Source organism: Clarias gariepinus, chromosome 22, assembly GCF_024256425.1.
Source record: "Clarias gariepinus isolate MV-2021 ecotype Netherlands chromosome 22, CGAR_prim_01v2, whole genome shotgun sequence".
Lineage (NCBI taxonomy): Eukaryota > Metazoa > Chordata > Actinopteri > Siluriformes > Clariidae > Clarias > Clarias gariepinus.
In genome coordinates this window covers 29,222,501-29,235,000 of record NC_071121.1, presented here as the reverse complement: position 1 = coordinate 29,235,000, position 12,500 = coordinate 29,222,501, and the positions used below count along the sequence as shown (strand labels likewise).

Below are 12,500 nucleotides of genomic sequence, written 5' to 3'. Positions count from 1 at the left end.
GAGCGAGGTGAAGTCGGATCGGTACTGAGGCAGAGCGAGGTGAAGTCGGGTCGGTACTGAGGCAGAGCGAGGTGAAGTCGGAGCTGTACTGAGGCAGAGCGAGGTGAAGTCGGGGCGGTACTGAGGCAGAGCGAGGTGAAGTCGGGTCGGTACTGAGGCAGAGCGAGGTGAAGTCGGATCGGTACTGAGGCAGAGCGAGGTGAAGTCGGGTCGGTACTGAGGCAGAGCGAGGTGAAGTCGGGTCGGTACTGAGGCAGAGCGAGGTGAAGTCGGGTCGGTACTGAGGCAGAGCGAGGTGAAGTCGGGTCGGTACTGAGGCAGAGCGAGGTGAAGTCGAGTCGGTTCTGAGCTGGGCGTAACTGCAGCGCTCCTCTGAGGGCCCGTCTTTTGACTCGGGGACGTTTACAGACCTCACATCATGTCACGTGAACACAGTGTGTGTAATGGATTTGTGTGTGTCTGCAGGTGTGGGTGTGTCTGCTGCATCAATCACTATTTGCTTTATCATGCACACACACTCTGAGCACACACATGCAGAGTCTCAGAGACTTGGAGAGACTGAAACTCATCTCCACATCTTCTTAGCACAACATAATGCAGATGAAGGTTCATGTTTATCGTGTAACGCCAACACACACACACACACACACACACACAGCAGTGTGATAAGTGGGATAGTTTGTAGACCTGATGCTTTTCACCCCTTCCAGGATCAGGCTTTGTAAAAGAAAACATCGGCGTATCCAGCTGCTGCATCAGACTGTGGAGATGTTCTCCTGATCTGCGATGGCACCATGTGGAGATGTTCTGACAATGTAAAAGTTTGAATGCACGCATCTTTACTTCTCTTTAGATCTTCTCTGCGCAGAACTCTTGTGCACTTTTACCTCCACAGAAACAATGAGAGGAAGCTGCTGTTCCCTTCTGAAAGCCGTGATGAACAAACAACGCCTCTACACACAAACACTCCACTCATCACTGGACCATCTTTGAGGAACACATTGGTTCTTTCTTTAACCGTGAAAACAGAGATGGACACGGGGACCAAAAACAGCCTTGGTCCCGGGGGCGGGGGGGGGGGGGGTTGTAGATTGGGCCGGGCTTTGTTTTTCTATTTCTCCTCAGGTATTCACCTCACCTGAGTATGGTACATGAACTATTACACACATGATGAGGAACACAGGTGTATACTTCAGGATCAGGATGAGGATCAGTAGGTGATTAAGGTTATGATGGGAGGACACCACTAACCATGAGACCATCAGTATACATTAGTATAATTAATATAATGGTGGCTCAGTGGTAGATGTTTCTGCCACGCGGACGGCACGGGTTCGATTCCCAGCCAGTGTCCCAAACCCCCAGCCACTGGACGCAGTGCCGGTCCCAAGCCCGGATAAAATGGGAGGGTTGTGTCAGGAAGGGCATCCGGCATAAAACCTGTGCCAAGCTGTAGTGCGGACCGGGTATTCCGCTGTGGCGACCCCCTGCAGGGAGCAGCCGAAAGACCAACAGCGTCAATAAATGTGAGGATGTTAATAATCTGTATTAGTTTAGTCCAGTAGTAGATCAGAACAGGGACGGCGAGGACATGATGTTTGTTTCTGTTTCCTTTACAAGCCCTTTAAAACTGTGGCCTTTAACACAGGGATGGAGACGGGACTCCCGTCCTCTCTGTGTGTCTGTGTGTGTGTGTCTGTGTGTGTGTCCTGGAGGCATGAATTCTCTCCTTATTACTAAGCAACAAGTGTTCACATGTAACACTGGAATTTCACCTCACACACGTCACACACACACAGAGAAGTGAGCCATGATTGGCTGAGAACAGATCACATGGACAGATGGACTGTTTGAGGGGGAAAATGGTGAAATCTCAACATGTCTGTCTTTTACTCTCTCTCTCTCTCTCTCTCTCTCTCTTTGGTAGCTGAAGTATTTGGATGGCTTGTTTGAACATGTCAACACTGACAAAGAGGCTAACTTAAAGATCACATCACTGTGTGTGTGTGTGTGTGTGTGTGAGAGAGAGAGAGACAGAGATGTTAGTACATTTTTATAGAACATTCTATTCCTAAAAGTGCTAACATAGTCCAAAAACACACACTTCCTCTTCCTGTTCTTGTTCTCACATGGCAGCAGCTGATTGGTCGGTTTAGTGGCACTGCAACGCACACTCTGATTGGTCAGACCGAAACTGGCCTGCTGTCCTCCACTACATGTCTTCTGTCCAATCAGACTCACTGATCTGAACTAAAAGATTTACATTAACAGGCCAGAGAGTGTTTGTCTGATTGTAGTCTTTCACACTCTAACATTCACACTCTCTTTTGTGTGTGTGTGTGTGTGTGTGTGTGTGGTAAACGCCCAACGTCAACTTCATTTCCTGTCTGCTTACACACTTTACATCGGCAAACAGGATGCTGTGGTTGAGACTCGCAGAACGCTCTCTGTCTCTATGTCTCTCTCTCTCTCTGTCTATAGTTTTCTTTCGATGAGTAATTTTTAAACAGTTATATTTTACATTTCTTTCCTGATGTTTATTTTCAGTGATTGAATCTAATTAAATATTCTAACTCATTTACATAAAGAGAAAACAGGAACCTAAACTGCATTTCTGTCTGTCCGTCTGTACACATACGTGTCTGCTTTCCTGTCTGTGTGTCTGTGTCTGTCTCTCTATTATGAATGTAACTATATTATCACTTCGAGAAGTATTGCTGTAATCCTGCAGTAATCCTTGAACACACACCGTTATTGTGTGTAACTTGTTCATGATTTTTTTATTATCACATTCACACACACACACACACTTATGATATTAATTTCTGAGCCAGTGTGTCATAGGTAAACAGAATGTGTTTTCATGTGGATGACTTTACACACATGCAGTTAATTACACCACAGTCAGCTGGGGATCTGATTGGAGATCAGACTGTAGTTCCAGCCATAACATTAATAAAAGGTTCACATTAATGCTCTCGCTCCTGTGTGTTGATGTTTCTATAACAGCAGCTCACACAGAGAGACGAGACTCATAACACACACACATCATAAAATCATCTTGTTTAACAAAATAAACCGAATAATTGCTGATACAGTGACATCTTAAAATGTTCAGCCAAGGTCAATGAGAGAGAGAGAGAAGGAGAGAGAGAGAGAGAGAGAGACTGGTAAAGAATTACTATTTAGTGCAATGCTACAGGTAAAGTGAAATTAGGGCTACGGGTCAGAAAGTTAAAAGGACTTGTGTGTTTCTGGTGACCTCGTATGAACCTCATGAGCCTCTGAGCTCCAGTTCATTCCATTAACAGATTTATATAAGAATCAGAATCAGAAGACTTTCTCTCTCTCTCTTTGTTGTTTTCTTTATACATCAGGGTTTTTTTTTTTTATTCAGCTGTTATCGAGAAGCTTGAGTGCTGGAGCCGGATTTTATGAAGCTCTGTTCACACTGGTGAGTGTTTAAGTGAAAATAATTTAAGCATGCTCACAAAGAAACCTGTGTTTTGTGTGTGTGTGTGTGTGTGTGTGTGTGTGTGCGCTGCATGTATATTCAAATACAATTTGTGAACATGTGCTTTCTTCACAGGAAGCCAGTAGTGAATCTGTCTCTGGAAATTTCATGAATAAGTAAAAAAAAAAAAAAAGAAATTTGAGTTTAACTCTCAGCAGGCTCACGCTGAAGCCGTGACTCCAAGCCACAGTGCACTCTGGGTTAGAGCTTAGCTCAGCTTCTGCAGCTTAGGAAGCTGATACAGAAGGAGAAATCATCCCCCCTCTCTCTATCTCACACACACACAAAGAGGGTCATAGTCTTTTTACATTAAAAAACACAAAAAAATGGAATAAAGGAATTTATTCCACTATAAAAGGAATAGTGTGTAGTGGCAGTGTATAGTGGAAGTGTGCAGGGGTGAAATCCTCAGCCAGGAATAAGAGGGACAGAGTAGAGAGTTTGGGAGTTATATCCTATCAGTTTAAATTTGATTTGTCACATGGACAGTCATACACAGCATGATATGAAGTGAAATGCCTTCACGACTACTAATGACCTAAAAAGCAAGGATAGAGTTTTCAAATAAAGAATATAAAGTATAAGATAAGAGGCAAATATAGAAAAAAAAAACGTACTGTAGTGTCAGTGTGTGTTCAGTGTTTTGTTTGAGCCTGAGGTCGCAGTAAAGCAGGATGAACGTCTGGACGGAACATCTGCTTTAGTGTTTAAACTCATACTGTGGAGTAAATAACACCACAAACACCCACCGGACATACATTAACCATTCAATACTCACACTAAAGAGGGAAACTCAGAATACACACACAACTTATATTTACTGATTTATTGCACTATGAGTGATGGAGTAATTAAAAATAAATAAATCAACTTAAAAATATTGTATGTAATGTAAATAATTTACACTGAAATAAACTCCACAGAGAAAAACACTTTCCTGGTTAGAGAGGTTACAGGGTGAGTTTCTGTGAGGATGGAGATGTACAGATGGAGTTAGTAACACACACACACACACACACACACACAGATGGAGGAGTTACTGAGTTCACCTGAGTGAGTGGATTAACATATGATCATGAAATGGAGACTCGATAAACTGTGAGAAACATCACAACTAATGAGTGTTTAGTGCGGACGTGTGTGTGTGCGCGCGCTTAGAACAAAACCGCGGGAGAAACAAATGATTCAGGATGAACTTTTCTCTCTTGAATTTGATCACAACGGCGGAGAGACAGACGTCTCATGTGTGTGTGTGTGTGTGTGTGTGTGTGAGAGAGAGTGCGGAAGTGACCCCCCGAGGCAGGGCAGGGCGTGCGCGCGGAACTCGGCGTGCAGTATAAAGGCCCGCGCAACTTCCTCGTGCACACTTTTGCATCGCTGCAGCTTTGCGTAAAGTCACCGCGAGGACCCGCGCGCACAGGTAGGGAGAGCGCGCGCACTCACTCACTCCATCATTAACTACTTCCTCCTTCTCTCTAACTTTATCTCTCTCTCTCTCTCTCTCTCTCTCAGAGTTCCAGATCCGCAGCAGAGTCAAAATGAGTTGGCAAGGTTACATCGACAGTCTCATGAAGAACGAGTGGGTCGCCGACGCCGCCATCTTCGGGTACGCGGCGGGAAAAGAGTCCTGCTGGGCCGCCAAACCGGACGGCTGGCTCAAGGATATCACGGTACACACACACACACACACACACAATATGCGCGCGCGACTGGATCCTCTCACTGTGACGAGTGTGAAGCGGACCCCGTGACGAAACACACACACACACACACACACACCTGGCGCGCGCTGATGTTTCTGCCGTTTATTAATCATTACTCTTTAATTAGCGCGTGAGAGGGGCAGATGGAGAAAGGGGCGTGGCCTAGGCTCTACTTTTGATCATAAACTGTCTGGGGGGAGTTTTAATATTATCTTAATTTCCACACACTCTGTGTGTGTGTGTGTGTGTGTGTGAGACACACAGGAGTTCATCACGCGGGTTTTCACTCTAATTGAGCAGCTCAGTGCGCGCGCGGTGTCTCTGCAGCCCAAACCGCTCCTTATTTGGTCAGAGGAGAATTAAAAAGCAGGAAGTGGTGTAGCAGAGCGGGAGAGGGTGCGACCCACTTCCGGGTGTGTGTGAGCACAAAACTGAACACTAGGAAGGGTGTGTAAGGGAGAGAAGTTTACCTAGTTTTAGTTTAGAGGTTTTTGATTTAGTTTCATTTTGGGGTGTGTGTGCAGGAAATAGAGACTTACCTTTATTATTATAATTATTATTATTATTATTATTATTATTATTATTATTATCATAGCTCTTGTTCAGAGGCACTTGAACATGCACTTTACCTCAATTATACACACACACACAGATCTTTGTTTTTTCTCATGCATCAGATAAGAGAATTACACAGAATTGTGTGTTGTAATGTTGGGGGGCGGGGGAGTGTGTGTGTGTGTGTGTGTGTGTGTGAGAGAGAGAGATTGTCTGTACTTGTTCCTCTGTTCAAGGCTCTACATGTCTGTACTATCCATTATTCTAGCACATGCACACACACACTTTTTTTCTACTTTATTATAGTCCTTGTTGCACTGTGTTCATCTGTTACTGGAGCTCAGTCCTCATTAAACTGTGTTGTAATGTTGGCTCTGCCTTGAGCAAGGTTTTCTTCCTTTTTCTGTTTTGGAGACTGTGTGTGTGGAGACAAGCTAGTGGGGTTTTAAATGAAGCAATGTTCTAAACATGATGAGGCACGAAACTACTCTACAAGAGGAATGTTTGTTGTTGCAGGTACCCGTGTGTGTGTGAGGTTTGCAGGCACTCTGCAAAAATCCAACTACATGCTACAACCTGTTCTCTTTCTCTCTCTCTCTCGCTCCTCCCCACCCCTAGGCAGCAGAGATAAAGGTGCTCGTAGCCAATGACCACAGCAGCTTATTTGCTAATGGAGTGACCTTAGCAGGCCGTAAGTGCACAATGCTGAGAGACGCCCTGCATGTGGATGGACAGAACACCATGGACCTGAAAATGAAGACCTCAGATAAAGAACCTGATCCCTTTCCCTTCACTGTTGGCAAATCACAACAAGGTAAGTCTTACAAACACACTTTATTTTAGAATGTAGCAAAGGCCCTGTACTATGAAGTGCCCCTAAACCGAACTCTCTGCTGCTCTCGGCTTTGCGCTTTAGAGTAATAGGGACGTCAGTAAGGGGCTCAGTGATGCACAGTAAGTAATGGGGACTAAAGTCCGGGTCTTACTCGGTTCAGTTTTATTTTATCCAGCACTTTAATCACGGAATCGTGTCCCAGTGCTGCTCTACAGGGATCTTGGTAGAGTGTTGGATCTGTAAGGAACAAGCTGGAGGTGAAAAACCTCCTGAGACATCATGAGGAAGAAACCTTCAGAGGAACCAGACTTTAACAGGAAACACATCCTAATCTGAGCGAAACCAACCACGTGATCATGATTGTGTGTTTCCTCTTCCACACGTCTGTGCTAAAAGTTTGAATGTGAAGTAAATGACTGGGGGTTGTGTTGTTAGAACAGACTTTAAAATAAGATTTTTGCTCCTGGCAAACCAGTGAAGATACAAGGCCTTCATCATTTCAGGGTCAGGTGTGATACAGTGCCCCCTGGTGTTGAGAGGGCTGATGGTCTTGCTCTGATCAATAACCCAAGAGTGTTGGGAGTTGAGCCTCTACTGGCTGAGATTAAGTTTTAAACAAGTAGATAAAGACATGCTGAACATAAACATTTAAGCTGTACAGCTGTACTGTTTGTTTTGGTTTGGACTCGTTATTAATGATGAGTGTTTAGAGATTAATTCTCTCTCTCTCTCTCTCTCTCTCTCTCACAGCCGTGGTCGTGGCTAGAGGAATTAAAGATGCTCACGGAGGAAAAGTCAACTGTCCCGTCTATGATATGACCGCTTACCTCCGAAAGATGAATTACTGAACCCCACACCTCCCCCCCTCTCTCTCTCTCTCTTACACACACACACACACACACACACACACACACACACACACACATCCAAGCATCTCCAGTGTGTTCTCTTCGGTGAATCAGGAGCTGCAGTGATGGATCCTGTCAGCCTAATTGGTTGACTGACGGTACTCATCGAGGAATGGGCGGAGCTTCGTCTCGGGCATCTGTTTATTAGATTATTCTGTTTATTGGTTTATTATTATTTTGATGCTGAACCGAACAAACGTTCAAATGTTTGCCCTGTCAAGAGAACTTAGTAAACTTTATTCTGAGATCACTCACTGAGTTTGTGTGTTTTGTTGGTGCATTATAAATTTAAAGTTGTCACTTCTGGGAGGGGTTAAAGGTCAAACACACCAAATAAAATGGCTGGAACTTGTCAAGTGTGTGAAATTCCTTTTAAAATTAAATCTAAACTGTGTGTATGAATGCCCTTTTAACCTTAAGTCCTGTGTTTTGGTTCTTTAAGTGAACTTTACCTTTCGTGTGTGTGTGTGAGGGAGTGTGTGTGTTTTACACAACTTTAGCTAAAGTAAAAAAAAAACTGAGAAGGTTTAAACTTTACAAGGTTTTATCAAAGTAGTGTAATAGCTTAGTGTTGCAGTTTTTGTTTTAAACTGTGCAGTTCAACAGAAGTGTGATTAATTTTAATTCACTGAACAGCGCTCGGTCCGTATTCACATGAGGTGTGTATTAAACGCTTTTAGTGTGATGAGTGTGTGCATGGTTTTTTGTTTATTAATCCTCTAAATGCTTTTCTTTTTTTTTTGAGTGGTGTTTGTTATAATGTGTGTCTGATGTCGGTGCTCGGCCTGTGGCGGGAAGTCGAGGAGTCGGAGTGTGGGAAACTTTATAAGAAACTCAGAAACCAGAAGAGAAGCAGAAGCGCGTGCACACAACAATCCAAGCCAAGTGAAGTAAAAGCGCTCGGCAGCACGCGCTGCGCCCACTTCCTGTCAGTTATTCACTTCCTGTTAGCAACCCAAACCCTCTACATGCTGAATAACACACAGCACACACACACTCTCTCCTGCAACTGTTCATGGAAGTGCTGGACAAAACACATCATTTGCATATTTGTACATATTTAAAGGCTCATCATGTGATCATCTTCCAATTACCATTTTGTAACATTATTGAGTCTGAACGTCTAAAATTTACACTCAGTGCACTTTGTTCCTTAACACAGCATTAAATTAGTCAGTGTGTGTTTTCCTGCGTGATGAGTGTGTGTGTAGTTTTGAGACGCTCCCTATCCTGTAGGCCATATAGGGCTGTGGAACAGGAGACTATAAATGGTGCAGCTGTTTTACAAGTCACACACACACACACACGCGCGCGTACGCACACACACTGCTGAACACACAGACCGAGCACGCTCAGGTAACACAACTGTATCATTTGTATGTGTGTGTGTGTGTGACAGGTCTGCACTGTATGGTGTGTAATTTCTAATTATTAATGTGATTTGATGAAGTTGTTTAATATGCAAATGAGCCTCCTGACCAATCACTCAATGTGTTATTAGCATGTCAGCTGTATTTCTGAGCAAGATGCAAATGTGTGTGATTTCCATAACCCTCCTCGGCTCCTGAGTGTGTTCCAGTGACGTCTCTGTGTCCGTCTGCTCGCCTTTATTATTATATCATCACTTTAATAACTATAACATGCAGGGGTTTAGTGGAGCCTTTAAACAACAACTGTGTGTGTGTGTGTGTGTGTGTGCAAAGTCCAGTTTGGCAAATACACACTCACTTTGCGTCACATACTGGACTCTGGGCACACACACACACACACACTTTTGTATTTTGTGCTCATGATAAGGTGTCGAGTCCCGATTGGTCAGCTGAGGTGGAGGAGTGGCAGGTCAGCTAAGTGACGCACCTGAGTGGAGTGTGAGGGTCAGTTACTCATGGCAGGGGTGTGTGTGTGTGTGTGTGTGTGTGTGTGTGTGAGAGAGAGAGACAGAGAGACTATGTTTGCTTTTAAATGTATCATATTTTATATTTACATTGTGCTCATCCTGAGGGTGGACTAATGCGCACACACACACACACACACACACACACACACACACACACACAGATGTATGGAGTATAAAGGGCAGAGATAATAAAGCACTCTACAATGACAGTGTCTGGCCTCACTCGCACATACACACTCACTATAAATAGGATTCTTTAGATAGCTGTATCTACAAGAACAGCTGTGTGTGTGTGTGTGTGTGTGTGTGTGTGTATGTGTGTGTGTGTGTGTGTGTGTACATAAACACATAGAAAGGGTCAACAAAATACTTTTTGTTTCTGAATGCCCCCCCCATCCCCCCACCTGCAGGATGTCCATCACTAAGATTCAGGCTCGTGAGATCCTCGACTCCAGAGGAAACCCGACTGTGGAGGTCGACGTGTACACAGCCAGAGGTCTCACACACACACACACACACACACACACACACACTGAACGGAAAGTGGATCCTACTCAGCTAAGGTGGATGAACAGGTGCTGGGGATGATGATGATGATGATGATGGTGTGTGTGTGTGTGTGTGTGTGTGTGTGTGTCTCTTAGGTCTCTTTAGAGCTGCTGTTCCTAGCGGAGCCTCCACTGGTGTTCATGAGGCTTTGGAGCTCCGAGATGGAGACAAGACCCGTTATCTGGGCAAAGGTACACACACACACACACACACACACACACACACGCGCGCACGCACCCACACACACACACACACACACATTCCAAATACACTTCTGTTTCTTACTTAATCACCATCATTACAAATGTGTGTGTGTGTGTGTGTGTGTGTGTGTGAATCAGGAACTCAGAAGGCTGTAGATCATGTCAATAATGAGATCGGGTCCAAACTGATTGAGAAGGTAAACACACTCTACACTCACAGGTTATTGTATGCTGGTGATTATGATGATGATATATACAATGCTGTGAATAAGTATTTGCCCCCTTCCAAAAATTCTTTGTGGCATATTTGTTACACCTAATGTGTAAATACTAGGATTGAAATCAACAAACAAATTTTATTATCACACAAAGATACCCTGATTAAATACAAGATGCTGATTATAAATGATGATTCCTTTTATAATTTTTTTTTTTAAGTAATTGCCCCCTAAACCCAATAACTGGTTGTGCCACTCTTGGCTGCAACAACTGCAATCAAAGATTTGATTTCACAATAAAAGTCGCTCTTCTTTTCAGAATTGTTTTTATTCATCCACACTGGAGGGTTTAACCTGTTAAAGGTCATGCCATATCATCTCAATCAGTGTTAAGTCCAGACTTTGACTAGGCCACTTCAAAACCTTAATTTGGTTTCTTTTGATCCATTCAGAGGTGAACTTGCCGGTGTGTTTCGGATCATTGTCCTGCTGCAGAATCCAAGTGCGCTTGAGCTTGAGGTCACAAACTAATGGCCGGACATCCATTAGATCTCCTTCAGGATCTTCTGATAGAGGGCAGAATTCATGGTTCCATCAATTATAGCATTGTTGAATCATGAATATTGACAGTAACTGAGACGAGGAAGACCACCAGGGGCCTCATGTATCAATGCTGCGTACGCACAAAAACTTTGCTTACGCCAGTTTTCACGCTCACGGTCGGATTTACTACAGTAACAGTGAAATTAACGTGAGAATGTGCGTTCTTCCACGCCAACTTCATGTCTGGTGTACGCGTATTTCTTGTGTGTTTGTTCTATTTCCATTGGCGACTCCTAGAGGCAATTATGTTAAATTGCACACTACAAAGTATCGCAAAAACATTGCTATCAATTTATAATTGATAAAATGGGTTAATTGACAAAATATTTTTTACCAATTATGTGATTTAGAACATATAAAAGCATTTACAAATGTATACAACCCTTAGTCTATGGCAATGGCAGTGTTGGCCTTATTAGAGGACATTGTCAATGGCCGAATCCGAAGGGACGCGTTTTAGGGATCACAGTGATTTTCTGGCCCACGATGATGACGGGCTTATTAGCCGTTTCAGATTTCCAAGAGCTATCCTCTTGGAGCTCTGTGCTGACGTGGGTCCAAATTTGGAGAGAGAGACAGCGAGGAGCCACGCATTACCCGTTCCCTTACAGGTGCTGACAACGCTTGGTTTCCTGGCAACTGGTTCTTTCCAAAGGGAACTGGTAGACCGCTCGGGGTTAAGCCAGTCGTCTTTGAGCCGTGCAATGCCAGCTGTATGGGACGGGATCATCCGCATGTCTAGCGGGTATATAAGGTTTACATTATATGGAAACATTTCCAATCAATAAATGTGCAAATAATATGTGATACTCAAATGCGCCTAACAAATATTGTGGCAAGGTGGCCTGGGACAAGCCATGATTCATTCATCCTCACAAACAGCTTGGTTGGGATGAGGCTCCAGGGTGGCAGGGTGCGCGATGGGTGGCTTCTTGGTGAGTGATGTATTTAAAGATATTATTCCTGCTCAAGTTTTTTTTTTTGTTATTAATTCCGGAGGACAAACTTGCCAATAACACAGTTTTTCTCGGGTCTACCTCCGATAGGAGCACCTCCAATTCACATTCTGTGAAGTTTCTCTTCTTGCTTGTTTTTGCCATTGCTTTTTCGTTTGATTTTGCCAAAGTGGAGTCATTACCATATTTATACAGAGGAGGGGGCAGGGAGGGGTTTTGCGCTTGTGCACGTGCGCTCAATTTCACATTAATTCGGATGTACAAAGAGAATATGCGTGGGATTCCGCGTACGCAGTGTTTCATACATCAGATTTTTTTACTGCGTACGAACATGTACAGCTTTGTCCATACGCAATGTTTTAGTATGAATTCAACGCAAGTCTTTGTACATGAGGCCCCTGGTCTTTAGATGTTGTTCTTGTGCTCTTGGAGTCATTTTGTTGGGGGGGGGCAATAACTTTTTCACACAGGGCCAGGCAGGTTTGGACCATTTTTCTTCCCTTAATAAATAAAATCACCATTTAAAAACTTCATTTTGTATTTACTTCGGGTATCTTTA

General features: G+C 43.8%; 2 protein-coding genes across 3 annotated transcripts in view; both read left to right on the top strand.

Annotated features, from left to right (window-relative positions):
- The first annotated feature begins 4,776 nt into the window (after positions 1–4,776).
- Positions 4,777–7,765, top strand: pfn1 (profilin 1). The gene is made up of 4 exons (XM_053481945.1): positions 4,777–4,934; positions 5,027–5,184; positions 6,391–6,586; positions 7,358–7,765. The coding sequence occupies exons 2-4, from the start codon at positions 5,053–5,055 to the stop codon at positions 7,453–7,455; spliced, it is 426 nt and encodes a 141-aa protein (XP_053337920.1). The 5' UTR covers positions 4,777–4,934; positions 5,027–5,052; the 3' UTR covers positions 7,456–7,765.
- Positions 7,766–8,778: 1,013 nt separating this feature from the next.
- The window catches only part of eno3 (enolase 3, (beta, muscle)), a 10,497-nt gene continuing 6,775 nt past the window's right edge, over positions 8,779–12,500 (top strand). Inside the window, exons 1-5 of one of the 2 annotated variants that reach the window (XM_053481938.1) lie at positions 8,798–8,871; positions 9,313–9,389; positions 9,823–9,908; positions 10,057–10,152; positions 10,303–10,361. In XM_053481938.1, coding sequence (XP_053337913.1) covers positions 9,824–9,908; positions 10,057–10,152; positions 10,303–10,361 — 240 coding nt within the window. In that variant the 5' untranslated portion in view covers positions 8,798–8,871; positions 9,313–9,389; position 9,823. Of the gene's footprint in view, positions 8,872–9,312; positions 9,390–9,822; positions 9,909–10,056; positions 10,153–10,302; positions 10,362–12,500 lie in introns of both variants that reach the window. The other variant, XM_053481937.1, reaches the window with a different exon arrangement.

Excerpts from the sequence above, each read along its gene's own strand:
- pfn1 (XM_053481945.1), top strand. The coding sequence starts at position 5,053 with ATGAGTTGGCAAGGTTACATCGACAGTCTCATGAAGAACGAGTGGGTC. Across the intron at positions 5,185-6,390 it reads GCTGGCTCAAGGATATCACG|GCAGCAGAGATAAAGGTGCT; the intron begins GTACACACACAC and ends CCCCACCCCTAG. Across the intron at positions 6,587-7,357 it reads TGTTGGCAAATCACAACAAG|CCGTGGTCGTGGCTAGAGGA; the intron begins GTAAGTCTTACA and ends TCTCTCTCACAG.